The 18,951-nt window shown below is 39.4% G+C and overlaps 2 protein-coding genes and 2 long non-coding RNA genes across 6 annotated transcripts in view; 3 read left to right on the top strand and 1 right to left on the bottom strand.

The window, feature by feature from the left end:
* The window catches only part of LOC106807123 (L-galactose dehydrogenase-like), a 13,461-nt gene extending 3,453 nt beyond the window's left edge, over positions 1–10,008 (top strand). The window contains 10 exon segments of the mRNA XM_014809384.1: positions 2,184–2,324; positions 3,327–3,472; positions 5,743–5,839; positions 5,842–5,903; positions 7,341–7,387; positions 7,608–7,710; positions 8,018–8,149; positions 8,307–8,395; positions 9,415–9,501; positions 9,814–10,008. Coding sequence (XP_014664870.1) covers positions 2,258–2,324; positions 3,327–3,472; positions 5,743–5,839; positions 5,842–5,903; positions 7,341–7,387; positions 7,608–7,710; positions 8,018–8,149; positions 8,307–8,395; positions 9,415–9,501; positions 9,814–9,898 — 915 coding nt within the window. The 5' untranslated portion in view covers positions 2,184–2,257 and the 3' untranslated portion in view covers positions 9,899–10,008.
* A 1,587-nt stretch (positions 10,009–11,595) lies between these two features.
* LOC106807157 overlaps positions 11,596–18,951 on the bottom strand; it is a 15,431-nt gene continuing 8,075 nt past the window's right edge. For 2 of the 3 annotated variants that reach the window (XM_014809425.1, XM_014809426.1), the window contains exons 4-6: positions 13,920–14,110; positions 13,271–13,486; positions 11,596–12,580 (exon numbers count right to left, since the gene is read on the bottom strand). In XM_014809425.1, coding sequence (XP_014664911.1) covers positions 12,195–12,580; positions 13,271–13,486; positions 13,920–14,110 — 793 coding nt within the window. In that variant the 3' untranslated portion in view covers positions 11,596–12,194. The remainder of the gene's footprint in view (positions 12,581–13,270; positions 13,487–13,919; positions 14,111–18,951) is intronic. The other variant, XM_014809427.1, reaches the window with a different exon arrangement.
* Positions 15,047–16,886, top strand: LOC106807159. Its single transcript, XR_001393627.1, has 3 exons — positions 15,047–15,133; positions 16,484–16,614; positions 16,834–16,886. It is a non-coding gene; the product is annotated as an uncharacterized LOC106807159 (long non-coding RNA).
* On the top strand, positions 17,315–18,718 carry LOC106807158. Its single transcript, XR_001393626.1, has 3 exons — positions 17,315–17,372; positions 17,529–17,617; positions 18,656–18,718. It is a non-coding gene; the product is annotated as an uncharacterized LOC106807158 (long non-coding RNA).

The following is an 18,951-nucleotide window of genomic DNA, read 5'->3' as shown; positions in this document are numbered from 1 at the left end:
TATATATATATATGTTTATTTATTTATTTATATTCATGTATCAGAACATATATCATGTATATAGGTAATATCAGGAGTGACAATATTATGTCACTGCTGGAAATATGTATATAATAGGGTTAATTTCAGTGATGTCATCCAGAGAAGTCAACCATGGTAGTGGCTGGTAAGGGGTTGAATAAAACAATATCATTAGTGAAAACATGCACTAGGTACCATCTGCGGCGCAGTTGATGAGCTGGTTGATAGCACAATAGCCAACTGTAATACAGTTTATACAACACACTCCTAGGTGTCACTAGTGTGTCATGATTTTGCTAGATTTTGGACCGTGCCATTTTAATAATCTTATTACTGTTACACTTAGGTAGTCATTCATATCATGACTTAGTATCTCTTCATGTCTGTGCTAAGTCTGTGCTAAGTTAATAAATGCTGCTTCTGCTGTGATATACACAAAACCTTGCACATTTAAAAAAATTATATATATTATATTTCCACTCTTATCATGGGTGTGATTCTAACTGAATACCTACTAAAACATACTATGACTGAACATGGGGAACTCTCACCCTCTGTAATTGGTCCAACTGCTTCCATTTGCTTCAACGTGTTATCATAGGTTACTTATCCTTAATTGTGCCTATTTCAACCTTACACGGTCCATAATATGTTCGTGGTTATCTTTCTTGTGAGATATTTAATTTTTAAGCGAACCACTTTTCAAATAATGTGATACTGTTCTAGTTTCTGCTCCATCCTCCTGCTACCATTTACCTGTCAGTTGCTTTCTTACAGGTTCATGACTTGGAGTTTGCGCCCTCAGTGGAAGTAATTCTCAATGAAACACTGCCTGCCCTACAGAAGATAAAGGATGCAGGCAAGGCCCACTACATTGGCATCACCGGTTATCCTATTGCTTCATTGAGGTACACTAAAATGGGACGTAACGTTTTAGGAGTGGTGCAGTTGGTTAACTGTAACTTTAATAGAGTGACATAAAAGAGATGGTTTTTTAAAGGTGTCTCCACTCTTTTAGAATTGATCAGAGTGGTAGCTAGAACGCTGATAAAAGCAAATGTGCATGAGGCCCGCATGCATACCTGTTTTTCTAGCCGCCTCATTGTCACTGCCACACACAGTGCCAGTGGCAGTACTGCCAGTAGGGTCGAGACCAGGCAGTATGCATACTACAGTACAGGGATTGTTACTGATACTGTTAGATACAATAATGAAGTCCTACACAGGATCTAGAAATCTATTACATTTTTCGATGGGCCATAGTATAGCCCACAACCCACACCACCTAAAACAACCAGTGCTCTTCTAGACCCCCAGCTCTGTTCTTGTAGTAGACCCTTTGGATCAAGGATAGTTTGCAACTCTGCAAAATGTGTTTTTGCATATGTCCTAAACTAATCCAGGGTGCTAAACTTAGAACTAGGCTCGGGTCGACTCTTCTATGTATGATCATTTCTTGAATCTAGTTTCTACACCAATAATCCAACAATAATATACAAGGATCCATGATAAATAAAGCTCAATAGAGCTCCACAGTGTACACTGTACATGTATCAATTATCATCAGTGACGGTGTGAGTGGTTCTCTATCCATATTTAATGGTAGACAATATAGGCTCAGTTCTACATTATAATCACCTTTCATATGTCAAAATCATACATCATCACTATAACTCCTAACCTTACCCTTGTGTCTAACTGATTGATGCTAGGGCATGTGCAGGCTTTCCTGGTCTTTCTAGTTTAGTCCCTTTAGCTCCCCCCCCTCCCCGTAAATACACAAACATATATGCGTAATCTTCCTCGTCGTTATCATCTTCATCTGGAATTCATTGTCGCCCTACTCTAACTCTAAATATATAATTATGCTCATGCTAATACTCCCTCTTGAACTTTAGTTTCTAACTATAAACTTTAACCCCTACTAAATACGATCCTCTCCTTTATTGCAGATTAGGTGTCGTATAGTATTGATCCTTTACTACTATATTTGGGTAATGGGTGTATATAGTCTTTAACTTTTTGCTGCGTTATATGTAGTGTAAATATGCAGTGACCTTGCAAACATAAACATGTTAATCACCAGCTACATGCTTTGAATTGGATATAGTGTAATTGTGTCAATATCTTGCTGTCTAACATGCCTTCTTAATCCCCTGCAGGCCACCCATGGTAATGCAGAAAGCTGTTCCAAGTAGGCCTGCATTCGTACTACTACTGATTGTGTAAACAAGCAATGGCTTCTCTTCTACGACAAACCAAATTGGGCGAAACTAACTTGCATTTATCTGCTATTGGTTATGGTAATGTAGTTTAATTTATAGAGCTATACCATTCGTATAGCAATGACTATATAATCTCTATGTATAGTTATATTATTTATATATATATAGAAATAAATGTGTGTGTACATGCATGTGTATATGCGTGTGTGTATACATGGTGTGACTTCTATAAATGACAATATAGGTTTGCTAGGTTCAAACCGTTAATTTCAAATATTAATTACACTAGGATCTTGCATTGTGATTCATGTTAGTAATGTGACACATTTCCTGTGATAATAACAGTCTTTGAATTTAGCCGGGCATCCGACGCCCGAGACGTGTAGAAATCTCGGCGGGCATGTAAAATTTGCAGGCTCACTTGTCCGACGGGTTCCTGAAACATAAACTCATGAAACATTTTTTTAAAACACACAGCAACACGCACAGCACACATCACTGGACATTAGCTAAAGGTTTTTCATTTAAAATCAGGAAATGTTAACACCTGAAACGAATGGCATCTAGAAGTTGTCTGGCATACACTTCTTTACTCGTTCTTCCAAAAATATTCCTGCAAAATATTTGGGCAACTAGAATGTCATTTGGCCATGTACATTTTACAGAATATTTGCCTGAAAGGCAAGTGACTCAAAAAGTTGTTTGTGAAGACTGTAATAGCCCTGCCATATTACATATTGTGTCCATATAACAGCCAAAAGCGTTGTATTACAATACCGGCAATTGTGTCAATTAGTGTCTGGGCTTTTTGGTAAGTACTATCCCCAGCACTAGTCAGACCAGGAACCTTTTACATGCAAGGTACAAATAGTTTTTTGTATAAACACAGCAGTAGAGTCCAGATTATAAGTAGCATATATTTATAATTTTATTTGATTTGATTTAGGCAAGAGGAACGCTGTCTATTTGTCACTTGTTTATTTAACAATGACCACGGTTATCTGCAAAGATAGCATACATTCAGATACATGTGCGTCAATAATATCATCTACTAACTGTGATATGTTTCTGTTTGTGCAGGTGCTTCAGCCCTTGGTGGAGGATATGCAGATGTAAATGATGATGAATCAGTTAAGGTTGTAGGAGAAGCAATCAGCAGAGGTGTGAATTACATAGACACAGCACCATGGTACGGAGATGGCAGATCAGAGACGGTGCTGGGACAAGTAAATATGTCCTCATTAATACATAAATTAAAGCAGAGAGAAAGTGCGTACAATAACGGAAGTATGTAGAAAATAATAGTAGTATGTAGAGTTTTAAGACCTCATATCAAGAATCTTGAATAGTCTTTTTCCAGTGTCAGAAAAATATTAATGTATTTTGTATTTATAGTTTTCTGTTATAAAAGACTTCATTTTTAGCTCGCCTTGACATTGTCAAGATGAGCTATTGCTATGGGGTGTCGTACGTCCGTCCGTCCGTTCGTCCGTCCATCCATCCGTCGTATATCCGTCAACATTTGGCTACGGTCAACGATAACTCAAGAACCCGTTTTGACCCACATGTTTCAAATTGCATGTAGTTGTTACTCCTATGGGAGAGGTTTGAACGTCCTATTTTGGAGCACCCAGTCGACCTACATTCGAGCGCACGTCCACTTTTTGGCAAAAAATGGAAATGGCCGTAAGTCAGTTTAGGTTCAATGGATTTTGCTCATTTCTGGTATGTGAATGAATGAGGACTGGCCCCAAAACAAATCACACAAGTTCTGGTTTTTTTTTAAATTATGGCAAATTAGGTAGATTTTGGCAATTTCACGTATGCATTTCAGTGTCTGCCTAGCGTCAACGATAACTCAAGAAGCCTTTGACCGCACATGTTTGCAAATTGCATGCAGATTGTTACTCCTATGGAGAGGTTTGAACGTCCTATTTTGGAGGCATGCCAGTCGATCTACTTTCGCAGCCACATCCATTTTTGGCAAAAATGGAAATGGCCATTAAGTCAGTTCAGGTTCAACGGATTTTGCTCATTTCTAGTATGTGAATGAATAAGGACTGGCCCAAAACATATCACACGGGATTTTATTTTTTATTTTTAATTATGCAAATTGGGTAGATTTTGGCAATTTCACTATGCATTTCAGTGTCTGCCTACGTCAACGATAACTCAAGAACCGTTTGACCACATGTTTCAAATTGAATACAGTTGTTACTCCTATGGAGAGATTTGATCTTCCTATTTTGGAGCACGCCAGTCGACCTACTTTCGAGCCACGCCCACCTTTGGCAAAAATGAAAATGGCCATCTAAATTCATTCGATTTTGTTAAATTTTGGTATGTGAATGTGTAAGGCTAGCCCCAAAACAGTTGTTACTCCTATGGGAAAGATGACAACATCCTATTACATTTATTTCGTCTAACTGTTCAACAACTCACAAATCATACCTATATATGTGTAATATTGTGTTTTAGATTCTTTGTTACACTAATTTGACTGGAATATAATATTGTTTTTATTTGTGCGATATTCGAAAACCAAAATGGCGATCATTTAGGCATAGCACTAGCTCTAGTACTATAGCCCGCGTACAGTTGCCGCAGGCCTGCGGCAACTGTACGCGGGCTATAGTACTAGAGCTAGCATAGCACCATCTCTCGTCAAGCTTTCAGATTTTCAGATCTGAAACATTTATTTTCGCATCAAAACTTATGCATATATCATTGTCAAGAGTAATATAATGGGAATATGCTTATAATGGGAGTTCTCTCATATAATATATACTCTTGCTTATATATATCCCCCTCCCTCTTCTATCACACCCAAGGTGAGCTACAGTGTCATTGACACTTTTATTATTTTTTTTAATGACTGCTCCTTTAAGGATACACTCAAGCTTTTGCCACAGGCATTGCACTATGAAGAGTAAACGTATATTGACTCGATGAATCGAATCAATCACACGATTTATTTATAGATGAGATGTACCTCTATGCTCAAGCTGAAATCGAAACAGAGAAATTAACGTTTTCTACTTTCACAATGATCGCTATGTAATGCTATGTAACGAAGTATAAATGCTATTTTCGACCATGTAGCAATATCAACTACTTCCGGCAGTTGACAGTTTGTATAAGTGTTAGGCTGATTCTGGCGTAAAGAACAGGCTGGTTGTATTCTGTCTCTGACATCATCAGTAAATGTGTGTTTATAGGGCCAGCGCTCACTACACACGCATGTGGTCATCAAAAGCTCTGTAAGTTCACATACATTGGTATATGGAGAAATAAGCATGTACAGAGGTGGCACCTAGTGTTAACTATCGAATAAAAATGAAAGTGAAAAATCAATGAAATTTCTCGTAAAACCTTGAGTGTATCCTTAATGATGTTGGAAATATATATCCACAATCGCAAAAGGCATGTGAGTTGTATACGTTCATATTGTCCTGCATTTGTAATACTTTCTAAAGTGCAATTATCTTATTTCCAGGCTCTGAAAAACATTCCAAGAGATTCCTATTATATTGCTACCAAAGTCGGTCGATACAGTCCAGATATTCACAAAATGTTTGACTTCGGTGAAGAGCGACAAGGAAAAGTGTGGATGAGAGCCTAGAACGACTTGGCTTGCAGTACGTTGACATCATACAGGTGGGACAATACAGATATTTTTCTTGTATATATATATATATATATATATCAGAAGTAGATAATAGGGAAGGAGTGTGACTTCAATAAACAAGGGAAATTCGTCATTTACTAGCCTTAGAATACCTACGATATTACTACGCGTAACTCAACCAACTTGAGCTCAAATCGTACACAGTACATTCGCCTAGCATGCGTGCACACTACGGCTGCACCAAGCAGCTACTAACGACCTTGCGCCCTCGGCGATGCGGTGTGGCTCGCTGAGCTAATCTTTGACTTATTTACAGCTGCCTTTTGTTTCGAGTTAAGCGGTTTACTCATTCAGTTTGCTGTTGCAGTGAATCGATGTGTACGTTTAAGTGTATCTCCGGATTGCGGGTGTATACGAGGAAACGATTTGCAAATGCGAGCGAATGTACTCTGTACGATTTGAGCTCAAGTTGGTTGAGTTACGCGTAGTAAATGTAGGTATTATTAAGGCTAGTAAATGACGAATTTCCCTTGTTTATTGAAGTCACACTCCTTCTATTATCTACTCCTGTATATATATATATATATTGTTATTTATATATTATACATATATCATGTATCAGACATATATCATGTATATAGGTAATTCAGGAGGACAATATTATGTCACTGCTGAAAATATGTATATAATAGGGTTAATTTCAGTGATGTCATCCAGAGAAGTCAACCATGGTAGTGGCTGGTAAGGGGTTGAATAAAATAATATCATTAGTGAAAAAATGCACTAGGTACCATCTGCGGTGCAGTTGATGAGCTGGTTGATAGCACAATAGCGAACTGTAATACAGTTTATACAAACACTCCTAGGTGTCGCTAGTGTCATGATTTTGCTAGATTTTGGACCTTGCCATTTTAATAATCTTATTACTGTTACACTTAGGTAGTCATTCATATTATGACTTAGTATTCTCTCATGTCTGTGCTAAGTCAATAAGTGCTAAGTTAATAAATGCTGCTTCTGCTGTGATATACACAAAACTTGCACATTTAAAAATTTTATATATATTATATTTCCACTCTTATCATGGGTGTGATTCTAACTGAATACCTACTAAAACATACTATGACTGAACATGGGGAACTCTCACCCTCTGTAATTGGTCAACTGCTTCAATTTGCCTTCAACGTGTTAATCATAGGTTACTTATCCTTAGTTGTGCCTATTTTCAACCTTACACGACGTCCTTAATATGTTTCGTGGTTATCTTTCTTGTGAGATATTTAATTTTTAAGCGAACCACTTTCCAAATAATGTGATACTGTTATCTAAGTTTCTGCTCTAGCCTCCAGCTACCATTTACCTGGCAGTTGCTTTCTACAGGTTCATGACTTGGCGAGTTTGGCCACCCTCAGTGAAGTATCTCTCAATGAAACACTGCCTGCCCCTACAGAAGATAAAGGATGCAGCAAGGCGCACTACATTGGCATACCGGTTATCCTATTGCTTCATTGAGGTACACTAAAATGTGAACGTAATGCTTTAGGAGTGGTGCAGTTGGTTAACTGTAACTTTAATTGAGTGACATAAAAGAAAGTAACATAATGAGAGTTTATGAATGTTTCAGAGTAAATTTATTTTTCATATATAGTAAATGTGTGAATTGATTTTTTTCTTAAAACTAGATGTTTACCTCTGTTAAACTAACCAGCTATGATATATCTGTTGGTGGGTAGAGAGGTGATTGAAAGGAGTCAAGTGAAGATAGATGTCATACTATCCTACTGTCACTCAACTCTATTTGACAACTCTTTTGCTCAGCACATTTCTTACTTCCAGGTATTTATATAGGAAGTGGTTCTTATACAGATATATATATATATATATATATATATTATATATTATGTATATATATATATATATATATATATATATATATATATAATATTATTTTTATTTATTTATATATATATATAATATCCTATTGCAAATAAAATTCAATATATTTATAAAATATTAATATATTAATTATTTCAAATAATATATATAATTATATATATATGTGTGTGTTTGCAGTGACACCTGTAACTGGACTATGTGAAATTGCCTAACCTGTGTGACGCCTGTCTGTGATTGCCCCATCTAGAGTAAAGGTATCGGAATCATCAGTGCTGCCCCTCTGGGAATGGGGCTGTTGTCTGAGAGAGGACCTCCATCGTGGCATCCTGCCAGCCCTGAGCTGAAGCTGGCTTGTTCACAAGCTGTAGCATATTGTAAAGTGAGCAAATTGTACATACAACCACTCAGACATTAAAGTGCGTGCTAATAAACGCATGCACGTGCATGCTAATTGCTATTGATTATACATTCGGTGGTAGGGTTTTATAATGAAAAAATTCTTGTTAATGAAAAGAGTTCTCTTTAACATATTGTAGGCAGAAGACACTGATATATCACGACTAGCTCTGAAATTCAGTTTGACTCAAGCAGGAGATATTTCTACTACATTAGTTAGTATGCCTACGTAAGTATATATACCTGTATAGGAATATTACTGTTTGTATAACTATACATCTGGCTCTTTACTTGTTAGCATGCTTTTCCATCAGACTGATTCCTAGCTGTCTGCCTGCTTTTCGGTGTAGTTGTTTACGTCTGTCTCAAAATTACATCTCTGTTTCTCCTGGATATGTTGTTGTTCAGGGATGAGGTGATTAGCAGTTGCTATTAGTGTACATTATTGCTGTGATTCAACTTGATAGACCACCAGCTAAGAACGTTTTTCAACTCGGTCGGTAGCATATGGACCACAGCTGTTAGCAACTGCTGGCCTCAGTCTGCATTAGTTGGCAGCTATTCAACAAGACATGCGCATTCATTGGAAGTTTGCCCAGAAGGCAAACCTGTAGCAGCTGAGAGGGAAATAGCCACTACTTCACTGGCACGTTGGGATCTGATGTCTGTGCAGCTGAGCAGTGCAACAAATGTTGATTATTACTAATAATCACTCGTGATTCATTGCGAGTTGGGTTGCGTTAGGCCATGGGGTCACTGTGAGTGGCTAGTCATAGTTATTGTAATGCACCTGCTTGAAAACATTTGAGACATTGCCTTGATTTAGTTTTTGGAAAAAGGGTGAACAAATATCTCCTCAGGTGAATGTGTATCTAATGGATTATGTGTCTTGGGATATGGTATATTCCATATAAAATGTGCACTCTCCACTTTCGCTTTCGCTATGTTGCAGTATGCCTCCATGATCATGTGTTACTACTAAATTTAGATTCGAGCCATCCTGCTAGACAGTATAGTCTGTTTCCTAGTCTATAGCTCACGCAGTACTATCTGAGTGACGTTGAGCAACCTCTATCGGAGTTGGGGCATAGTCTGGACGGTTACTATAAGCCTGCTGGTAATAAGGCGGTCTATTCTTGTGTTTAGGCGATTGTGTATTGTACTCCTTATATTAACTTTTCATTTTGATGACTTCACTCGGCCATTTTACAATATTGTCGCTCATGTTTAATGCTTACTTACACTTAGTTTAGAGCAACTGACCAGGAATATTGAAGTAGAAGCTGAGCAGCTAACGAGCCACGAAATGAAAGTGATGCAGGATGTCATTGAAAGGTGATCTTGGTTTTCAGCAGAACCTTTTCCCTGTGATCAGTTTTAACTCACTGGGACACTAAATATCACAATTCTTTGATTGTGAAAATTTCCATATGGCAATATAAAGCACAATATGATTTTATTTAATTAATATTTATTTGATTTTTTACTTTTATTATAATTTTATACTGGTTTCTACAACTACTAAAAGCAATATAAGAAAATAAGGAACAAATCTGGCCCTATTGACCATATAAGAGTAGTGGTATATGTAAATCTGTAAGTCATGTGCAAGCATAGTTATTTTCTCATTAATAATTTCCATTTCAGATTTTTCAAACCGCCGCCAAACTCGTGGGAAGGTGTGGAATTGAAGAAGTATTGGTCCAAAATCAAACGCGACAGCACAACTTAATATTGACATCAGAAATTGCGTAATGATTTGTAGAGGAATCAAGTATGTTGCAAAAATTATACCCAGTTTATTTTCTTACTCAATAAACTAGGCATTGCCTTACTACGATATGACATGCTTCAGGTTGATTTAACGGCAGGGACTTGTCATCCATGTTGTTTCTCACAGTACTACATAATGTTTGTATGCAGATAGAGTTACAGACACTGAGACAGCCATCTACACGCGGACGCACGCGCACACACATAAACACACACATACACGCACACACATACACGCGCACGCACGTACGTACGCATGTACACTCATGTATAGACGTATGTATGCAAGCACGCACACATGCTCGCACACCCATACACACAGACGTACCGTGGAAAACAAAAGCTGTAAGAGTATGAAGCTATTAGTTGTTCCTTGTGTGCATAGTATACCTTGTGGCAGCGTGTTTTGAATACAACAGTTGTAAAAGATGAAATGTGTCGTGAGAGCTCATTCGTTGATGGTGAGACAAACAACATTTGCAGATAATAAGTATAAGTATATGATATGAATTTGTTATACACATCTTTCAAATGTATTACGTATTCGGCCATCACCACTATGATCCGTATAGTTTCGTCATCATATGGCAGTTGCTCAAACATAGTCGTACGTAGGGGCGTGTACAGGATTTGTACCAGGGGGGGGGGGTCTAACCGTAACCCAAACTTGGGAGCACGCAAAGTGGGGGTCTGGAAAAAATTTGCCCTCCCCCAGAAAATTTTTGAAATTTGACCCTTTTAGATGCGTTTTCTGCGCGAGCAGGGGGGTGGGTCCGGACCCCCTGAACACGCCCCTGGTAGGTGGCGCGGCATTTTGTGTGGGATGAGTCGCAATGCATCGCATTATCGCAGATTTGCCGTGACATACCGAGGCGCCAGATTGCGCCGAGTTGTTTACAGACGTCATGTGTGAAGTTTGGTCGGCACCCGGCCGCAGCATGCTGCCTGTCTGACGGCCTGGTGGGATTAGCAGGCGTACAGACGTGCCGACATGGTCAACACATCTTGCCCCGAGTCATGGGGCCAGCGCAACCCTCTTAGGATGCTGCAGGAATAGAAGGGGCGGTGGGTCTAAATTCGGTAAGCCGCGAAGGTGGCATTTAGCTAGGCTTCCAATGCAGGCATAAAGTGACGGCCAACTAATCTGTTGCAACGCGATATGCCTTTCTGGTCGGCACTTCTTTGGCTACCATCGATGTTTTAGTTTTCTCCGTGTAAATAATCTGTTTTGCGGTCCGTCTAGCTAATGTGTTCTGCGGAGGAATTGCTCGGACTAGCAGACGAAATAGATTTGAGTTTACCCAGCCTCTCAGATGCACCTGAATGCGTTTTATTATGATTGCTGTGTATGTGTACCTCCATTTCGGTATACTTTGCTATATTGTATGTCTAATGATTATAGGTAATGCGTTTATATGCGTAATACCAATTATTGTTACTATTTCAGTGTACGCTGATGTAGCAGATATTTTTGCAAGTGTACTTTTACTAGCTGCTCCTGTTATTTGCAAATGTCAATGTATGAAAGTTGAGACTATAGCTACTGATGAAAATTGCAAGATCTTAATATATAGGTGATGTTATATATCATTTATGTGTATTCGGTTATCTGTTTGATCTGTTAAGCGTATAACAAACTGCGGTTAGCAAGTAATATATAAAGAACCAATATTTGTTTTAATGCTTATACGACGTGACATTTATTTTTTAAAGAAACATCAATCTGTACAAGTTATTATGAAATAGTGGTATGATATGGCTAAAGTCAGTGCTACTACCTACATTCCGTTTTGATAATGATGCAGCGTTTCACAGGGCAGAATTTTAATCGTATTTACATGTAACATCTGCACTAATTGTAGATGTTTAACAGCTTCTGTTCTTGATCCCAAGCAGCCCGTAGGAACCATGACGTTGACATCCGCCTTCGTTCACCTCTAATCAACGCTACGCGTTGTTCTCTTGCGCGCGTGATTAACATTTTCACCAGTTATTCCGCTTTCTAAGTTCCTACAGCAATAAATATATTATCATTACGATAGAAACAAGATGCAATACGATACGTAGATTAAACCCAAATAATATTTACATCCAGGACCTATACTCGATATGTTTTCTGCTTGCTTTAAGACACATCATATGTACAGGTGCCGTTGACAGCCCGGAAACCAGCTGCAGGGCTTTCAGTACTGTTCCCGGGTGGTGCGTGATAGCGTATAAGTCTCAGTACAGTTGTACGGCACACCGATCACAGGTTAACGGTCTGGCTCCCCACCTAAACCGTCTTCGGCACTAGGCAGCGTGTGCTCAGGGTAACTGACGAGGGGGAAGGGCGTAGAGATGAACTGAGAGAAGTCGATTGGCTTTGGTTCGTAATCGTCGACCGGATGGTAGTCGGGCGGTTCATCCCCGTCTGCTTCGTTGCGTGGCACAACATCCGGTGTTCCGGCGGCTTCGCTGAGATCACGTCCGATCGAGGGGTCGCGACTGGGTCGGGTTGTCCGCGGGACGTCCATCGTGCCAATGTCCAGCCAGGGACAGTGTTCCTTCAGCAGGGACGGATCAACTGGCGGGACCTCTGTGTTCGTTTCCGTGCCGAGCGAATTGCTAGCTTCGACGTTCGACGATTGCACATGAACTCCTGTGAGTATAAAAGCGGAATGAATGTCAGCATTCGCAAATATTCCTCGCGGACAAGTACACCGGCATATGTCGATAGCAATTATACCAGTGATATCTCGCTCCGCTACTCGTACACGTATGTGGATGCGTAGCGTCGCCTTTAACGCGATACATTGTACAAGAACATCTCCAATTCAATGTGCGCACTGCGCTATTTTTACTCATGATCAGCTGGCCTGTATTTTACTTTCTAGCTATAGCTCTACATCCAGAGACTCTGTATGCCTTTAAGCCACTACAGCTCAGTGGTCGCTGAAAAGCTACCAAGCTGTTGAAACTCGCGATGAATAACATCTAAAACACTGCTCTGAATAACATCTAAAACACTGCTCTGAATAACATATAAAACACTGCTCTGAATAACATCTAAAACACTGCTCTGAATAACATCTAAAACACTGCTCGCGCGTTTACGAGCGCGTCGCGTGCGCGTGTGTGTGTGACTGTCTGTCTGTCTGTGTCGTGTGTGTGTGTGTGTGCGTGCGTGTGCGCGTGCGTGCGTGCGTGTGTGTATGCATGCGCGCGTGTGACCGACTAGTTTCAGTCCACTAATGACCGACGAACTGACCGCAGCGGGCAGATGGCCCAAACGCGCGAGCGTTTCCGCGAGAAATAAAAAATCGCGAGAAAGGAAGCTGTGAACACGTACGCCTGAGAACATGTGAAGCCTGCGAACCTTTGTGAATGCTGCAGTTGAGGGGCGCGATGAAGCGAGCCGCCGGCACGGGTTCGCCGCGGCTGTTCTCGATGTGAATCTCGAGTCCCTGGTTGTCGTCGGGCCGCCGCACCCAGGCGCGCACCGTGCTCTTGATGTTAAAGTTCACCCAGCCGCTCTCGCCGACCGGCACCATCTTGGAGCGCTTAACTGAAGCGATTCGCGACACCTCTCGTTAATACACGCGACGATTGCTGCTACTCGACTGCTTATTACAGATGCGCAGGAAATCGATTGTCAAACTTTGAAGGACACAAACACGCAGGAAGCGCGGCGTCAAACTTTGACATTTCAATTTCGGGTCCGTAATACCGAACGCGGTTACATCAGCCGATATAGACACTGACAGTCAGTCGCAGCGGTTTGAGTTCGCTACGCAGTTAGAACTATAGTGTGTTATAGTATTGTACAGTATATTATAACTACAGTTGGAAGTTAAGTGGAACTGGGAATAAACATAGTAAACAAACTCTATATACGAGCTCTACTACTGGTTAAAATATCGCATTGTTTTTTTACATGGCATGCACGTATCCGCGGTTATCGTTGTCTGTAGCTATGGCGTGTCTCGTGGAAGACTTACGCTTGGGTATGTTGAGCGGCATCATGTACTGCATGATGCTGATTCGGATCTTCTCCTGCCCGGACTCGTCCGCCTCGTCGGCCGACGCGTCTGCGATCGGGTCTCTAACTTCGGCGCGGTTCCGGTTCCGGTTCTTGCGTGTCTTGCGCGCCTTGCGACTCTTCCGCGGCCGCTGTCCGATCGTCGACCTGTAACCGCGCAGTAGAACATGCGTGATTGACGCGTGGTGTGAGACAGTGAGCGCGATCTTTCTATGTGCATCAAAACTTATGCATATATCATTGTCAAGAGTATATAATGGGAGATATGCTATATAATGGGAGTTCTCTCATATATATACTCTTGCTTTATATATCCCCCCTCCCTCTTCTATCACACCCAAGGTGAGCTACAGTGTCATTGACACTTTTATTATTTTTTTTAATGACTGCTCCTTTAAGGATACACTCAAGCTTTTGCACAGGCATTGCACTAATGAAGAGTAAACGTATATTGACCGATGAATCGAATCAATCACACGATTTATTTATAGATGAGATGTACCTCTATGCTCAAGCTGAAATCGAAACAGAGAAATTAACGTTTTCTACTTTTCACAATGATCGCTATGTAATGCTATGTAACGAAGTATAAATGCTATTTTCGACCATGTAGCAATATCAACTACTTCCGGCAGTTGACAGTTGTAGGAGTGTTGAGGCTGATTCTGGCGTAAAGAACAGGCTGGTTGTATTCTGTCTCTGACATCATCAGTAAATGTGTGTTTATAGGGCCACGGCTCACTACACACGCATGCGGGCAATCAAAAGCTCTGAAAGTTCACATGCATTGCTATATGGAGAAATAAGCATGTACAGAGGTGACACCTAGTGTTAACTATCGAATAAAAATGAAAGTGAAAAATCAATGAAATTTCTCGTAAAACCTTGAGTGTATCCATAAATGATGTTGGAAATAATATTCCACAATCGCAAAAGGCATGTCAGTTCTATACGTTCATATGTTCCTGCTTTTGTATATACTTGCTAAAGTGCAATTATCTTATTTTCCAGGCTCTGAAAAACATTCCAAGAGATTCCTATTATATTGCTACCAAAGTCGGTCGATACAGTCCAGATATTCACAAAATGTTTGACTTCGGTGAAGAGCGAACAAGGAAAAGTGTGGATGAGAGCCTAGAACGACTTGGCTTGCAATACGTTGACATCATACAGGTGGGACAATACAGATATTTTTTTTGTATATAAATATATATATATATCAGAAGTAGATAATAGGGAAGGAGTGTGACTTCAATAAACAAGGGAAATTCGTCATTTACTAGCCTTAGAATACCTACGATTTACTACGCGTAACTCAACCAACTTGAGCTCAAATCGTACACAGTACATTCGCCTAGCATCGTGCCACACTAGGCTGCACCAAGCAGCTACTAACGACTCTTGCGCCCTCGGCGATGCGGTGTGGCTCGCTGAGCTAATCTTTGACTTATTTACAGCTGCCTTTTGTTTCGAGTTAAGCGGTTTACTCATTCAGTTTGCTGGCAACATAATGGAAAATCGTGTCGTACGTTTTAGTCTGTATCTCCGGATTGCGGGTGTATACGAGGAAACGATTTCGCACAATGCTAGGCGAATGTACTCTGTACGATTTGAGCTCAAGTTGGTTGAGTTACGCGTAGTAAATCGTAGGTAATTATAAGGCTAGTAAATGACGAATTTCCCTTGTTTATTGAAGTCACACTCCTTCCCTATTATCTACTCCTGATATATATATATATATATGTTTATTTATTTATTTATATTCATGTATCAGAACATATATCATGTATATAGGTAATATCAGGAGTGACAATATTATGTCACTGCTGGAAATATGTATATAATAGGGTTAATTTCAGTGATGTCATCCAGAGAAGTCAACCATGGTAGTGTGGTAAGGGGTTGAATAAAATAATATCATTAGTGAAAACATGCACTAGGTACCATCTGCGGCGCAGTTGATGAGCTGGTTGATAGCACAATAGCCAACTGTAATACAGTTTATACAACACACTCCTAGGTGTCGCTAGTGTCATGATTTTGCTAGATTTTGGACCTTGCCATTTTAATAATCTTATTACTGTTACACTTAGGTAGTCATTCATATCATGACTTAGTATCTCTTCATGTCTGTGCTAAGTCTGTGCTAAGTTAATAAATGCTGCTTCTGCTGTGATATACACAAAACCTTGCACATTTAAAAATTTTATATATCTTATTTTTCCACTCTTATCATGGGTGTGATTCTAACTGAATACCTACTAAAACATACTATGACTGAACATGGGGAACTCTCACCCTCTGTAATTGGTCCAACTGCTTCCATTTGCTTCAACGTGTTATCATAGGTTACTTATCCTTAATTGTGCCTATTTCAACCTTACACGGTCCTTAATATGTTCGTGGTTATCTTTCTTGTGAGATATTTAATTTTTAAGCGAACCACTTTCAAATAATGTGATACTGTTATCTAGTTTCTGCTCACCTCCAGCTACCATTTACCTGGCAGTTGCTTTCTTACAGGTTCATGACTTGGAGTTTGCACCCCAGTGGAAGTAATTCTCAATGAAACACTGCCTGCCCTACAGAAAGATAAAGGATGCAGGCAAGGCCCACTACATTGGCATCACCGGTTATCCTATTGCTTCATTGAGGTACACTAAAATGGACGTAACGTTTAGAGTGGTGCAGTTGGTTAACTGTAACTTTAAATTGAGGACATAAAGAAAGCTAACATAATGAGATTTATGAATGTTTCAGATTAAATTTATTTTGTCATATATAGTAAATGTGTGAATTGATTTTTCTTTCTTAAAACTAGATGTTTACCTCTGTTAAATAACCAGCTAATGATATATCTGTGTGGTGGATAGAGAGGTGATTGAAAGGAGTCAAGTGAAGTAGATATCATACTATCCTACTGTCACTCAAACTCTATTTGACAACCTCTTTGCTGAGCACATTTCTTACTTCCAGGTATTTATATAGGAAGTGGTTCTTATACAGATTATATATATATATATATATAATATATATATATATGTATATATATATATATAATATATATATATATATATATAATATTTATTTATTTTATTTATATATATATATATATTCTATTGCAAATAAAATTCAATATATTTATAAATATTAATATATTAATTATTTCAATAATATATAATTATATATATATGTGTGTGTTTGCAGTGACACCTGTAACTGGACTATGTGAAATTGCCTAACCTGTGTGGACGGCCTGTCTGTGATTGCCCCATCCTAGAGTAAAGGTATCGGAATCATCAGTGCTGCTCCTCTGGGAATGGGGCTGTTGTCTGGAGAGAGGACCTCCATCGGGCATCCTGCTAGCCCTGAGCTGAAGCTGGCTTGTTCACAAGCTGTAGCATATTGTAAAGTGAGCAAATTTACATACAACCACTCAGACATTAAAGTGCGCGATAATAAACGCATGCACGTGCATGCTAATTGCTATTGATTATACATTCGGTGGTAGGGTTTTATAATGAAAAAATTCTTGTTAATGAAAAGAGTTCTCTTTAACATATTGTAGGCAGAAGACACTGATATATCACGACTAGCTCTGAAATTCAGTTTGACTCAAGCGGGAGATATTTCTACTACATTAGTTAGTATGCCTACGTAAGTATATTACACCTGTATACGCAATATTACTGTTTGTATAACTATACATCTGGCTCTTTACTTGTTAGCATGCTTTTCCATCAGACTGATTCCTAGCTGTCTTGCCTGCTTTTCGGTGTAGTTGTTTACGTCTGTCTCAAAATTACATCTCTGTTTCTCTCTGGATATGTTGTTGTTCATGGCATGAGGTGATTAGCAGTTGCTATTAGTGTACATTATTGCTGTGCATTCAACTTGATAGACCACCAGCCTAAGAACGTTTTTCAACTCGTCGGTAGCATATGGACCACAGCTGTTAGCAACTGCTGGCCTCACGTCTGCATTAGTTGGCAGCTATTCAACGAGACATGCGCATTCATTGGAAGTTTGCCCAGAAGGCAAACCTGTAGCAGCTGAGAGAGAAATAGCCACTACTTCACTGGCACGTTGGGGATCTGATGTCTTGTGCAGCTGAGCAGTGCAACAAATGTTGCATTATTACTAATAATCAGTCGTGATTCATTGCGAGTTGGGGTTGCGTTAGGCCATGGGGTCACTGTGAGTGGCTAGTCATAGTTATTGTAATGCACCTGCTTGAAAACATTTGAGACATTGCCTTGATTTAGTTTTTGGAAAAAGGCGTGAACAAATATCTCCTCAGGTGAATGTGTATCTAATGGATTATGTGTCTTGGGATATGGTATATTCCATATAAAATGTGCACTCGCCACTTTCGCTTTCAAATTTTTTAATGTTGCAGTATGCCTCCATGATCATGTGTTACTACTAAATTTAGATTCGAGCCGTCCTGCTAGACAGTATAGTCTGTTTCCTAGTCTATAGCTCACGCAGTACTATCTGAGTGACGTTGAGCAACCTCTATCGGAGTTGGGGCATAGTCTGGACGGTTACTATAAGCCTGCTGGTAATAGGCGGTCTATTTCTTGTGTTTAGGCGATTGTGTATTGTACTCCTTATATTAACTTTTCATTTGATGACTTCGACTCGGCCATTTTACAATATTGGCGCTCATGATTAAAGCTTACTTACACTTAGTTTAGAGCAACTGACCAGGAATATTGAAGTAGAAGCTGAGCAGCTAACGAGCCACGAAATGAAGTGATGCAGGATGTCATTGAAAGGTGATCTTGGTTTTCAGCAGAACCTTTTCCTGTGATCAGTTTCTAACTCACTGGGACACTAAATATCACAATTCTTTTATTGTGAAAATTTCCATATGGCAATATAAAGCACAAATGATTTTATTTAATTAATATTATTTGATTTTTTACTTTTATTATAATTTTATACTGGTTTCTACAACTACTAAAAGCAATATACAGAAAATAAGG

This window comes from Priapulus caudatus, unplaced genomic scaffold, assembly GCF_000485595.1.
Source record: "Priapulus caudatus unplaced genomic scaffold, Priapulus_caudatus-5.0.1 Scaffold197, whole genome shotgun sequence".
Taxonomy (NCBI): domain Eukaryota; kingdom Metazoa; phylum Priapulida; class Priapulimorpha; order Priapulimorphida; family Priapulidae; genus Priapulus; species Priapulus caudatus.
The sequence above is the reverse complement of the archived record's forward strand: the minus strand, read 5'-3'. Positions and strand labels throughout refer to the sequence as shown.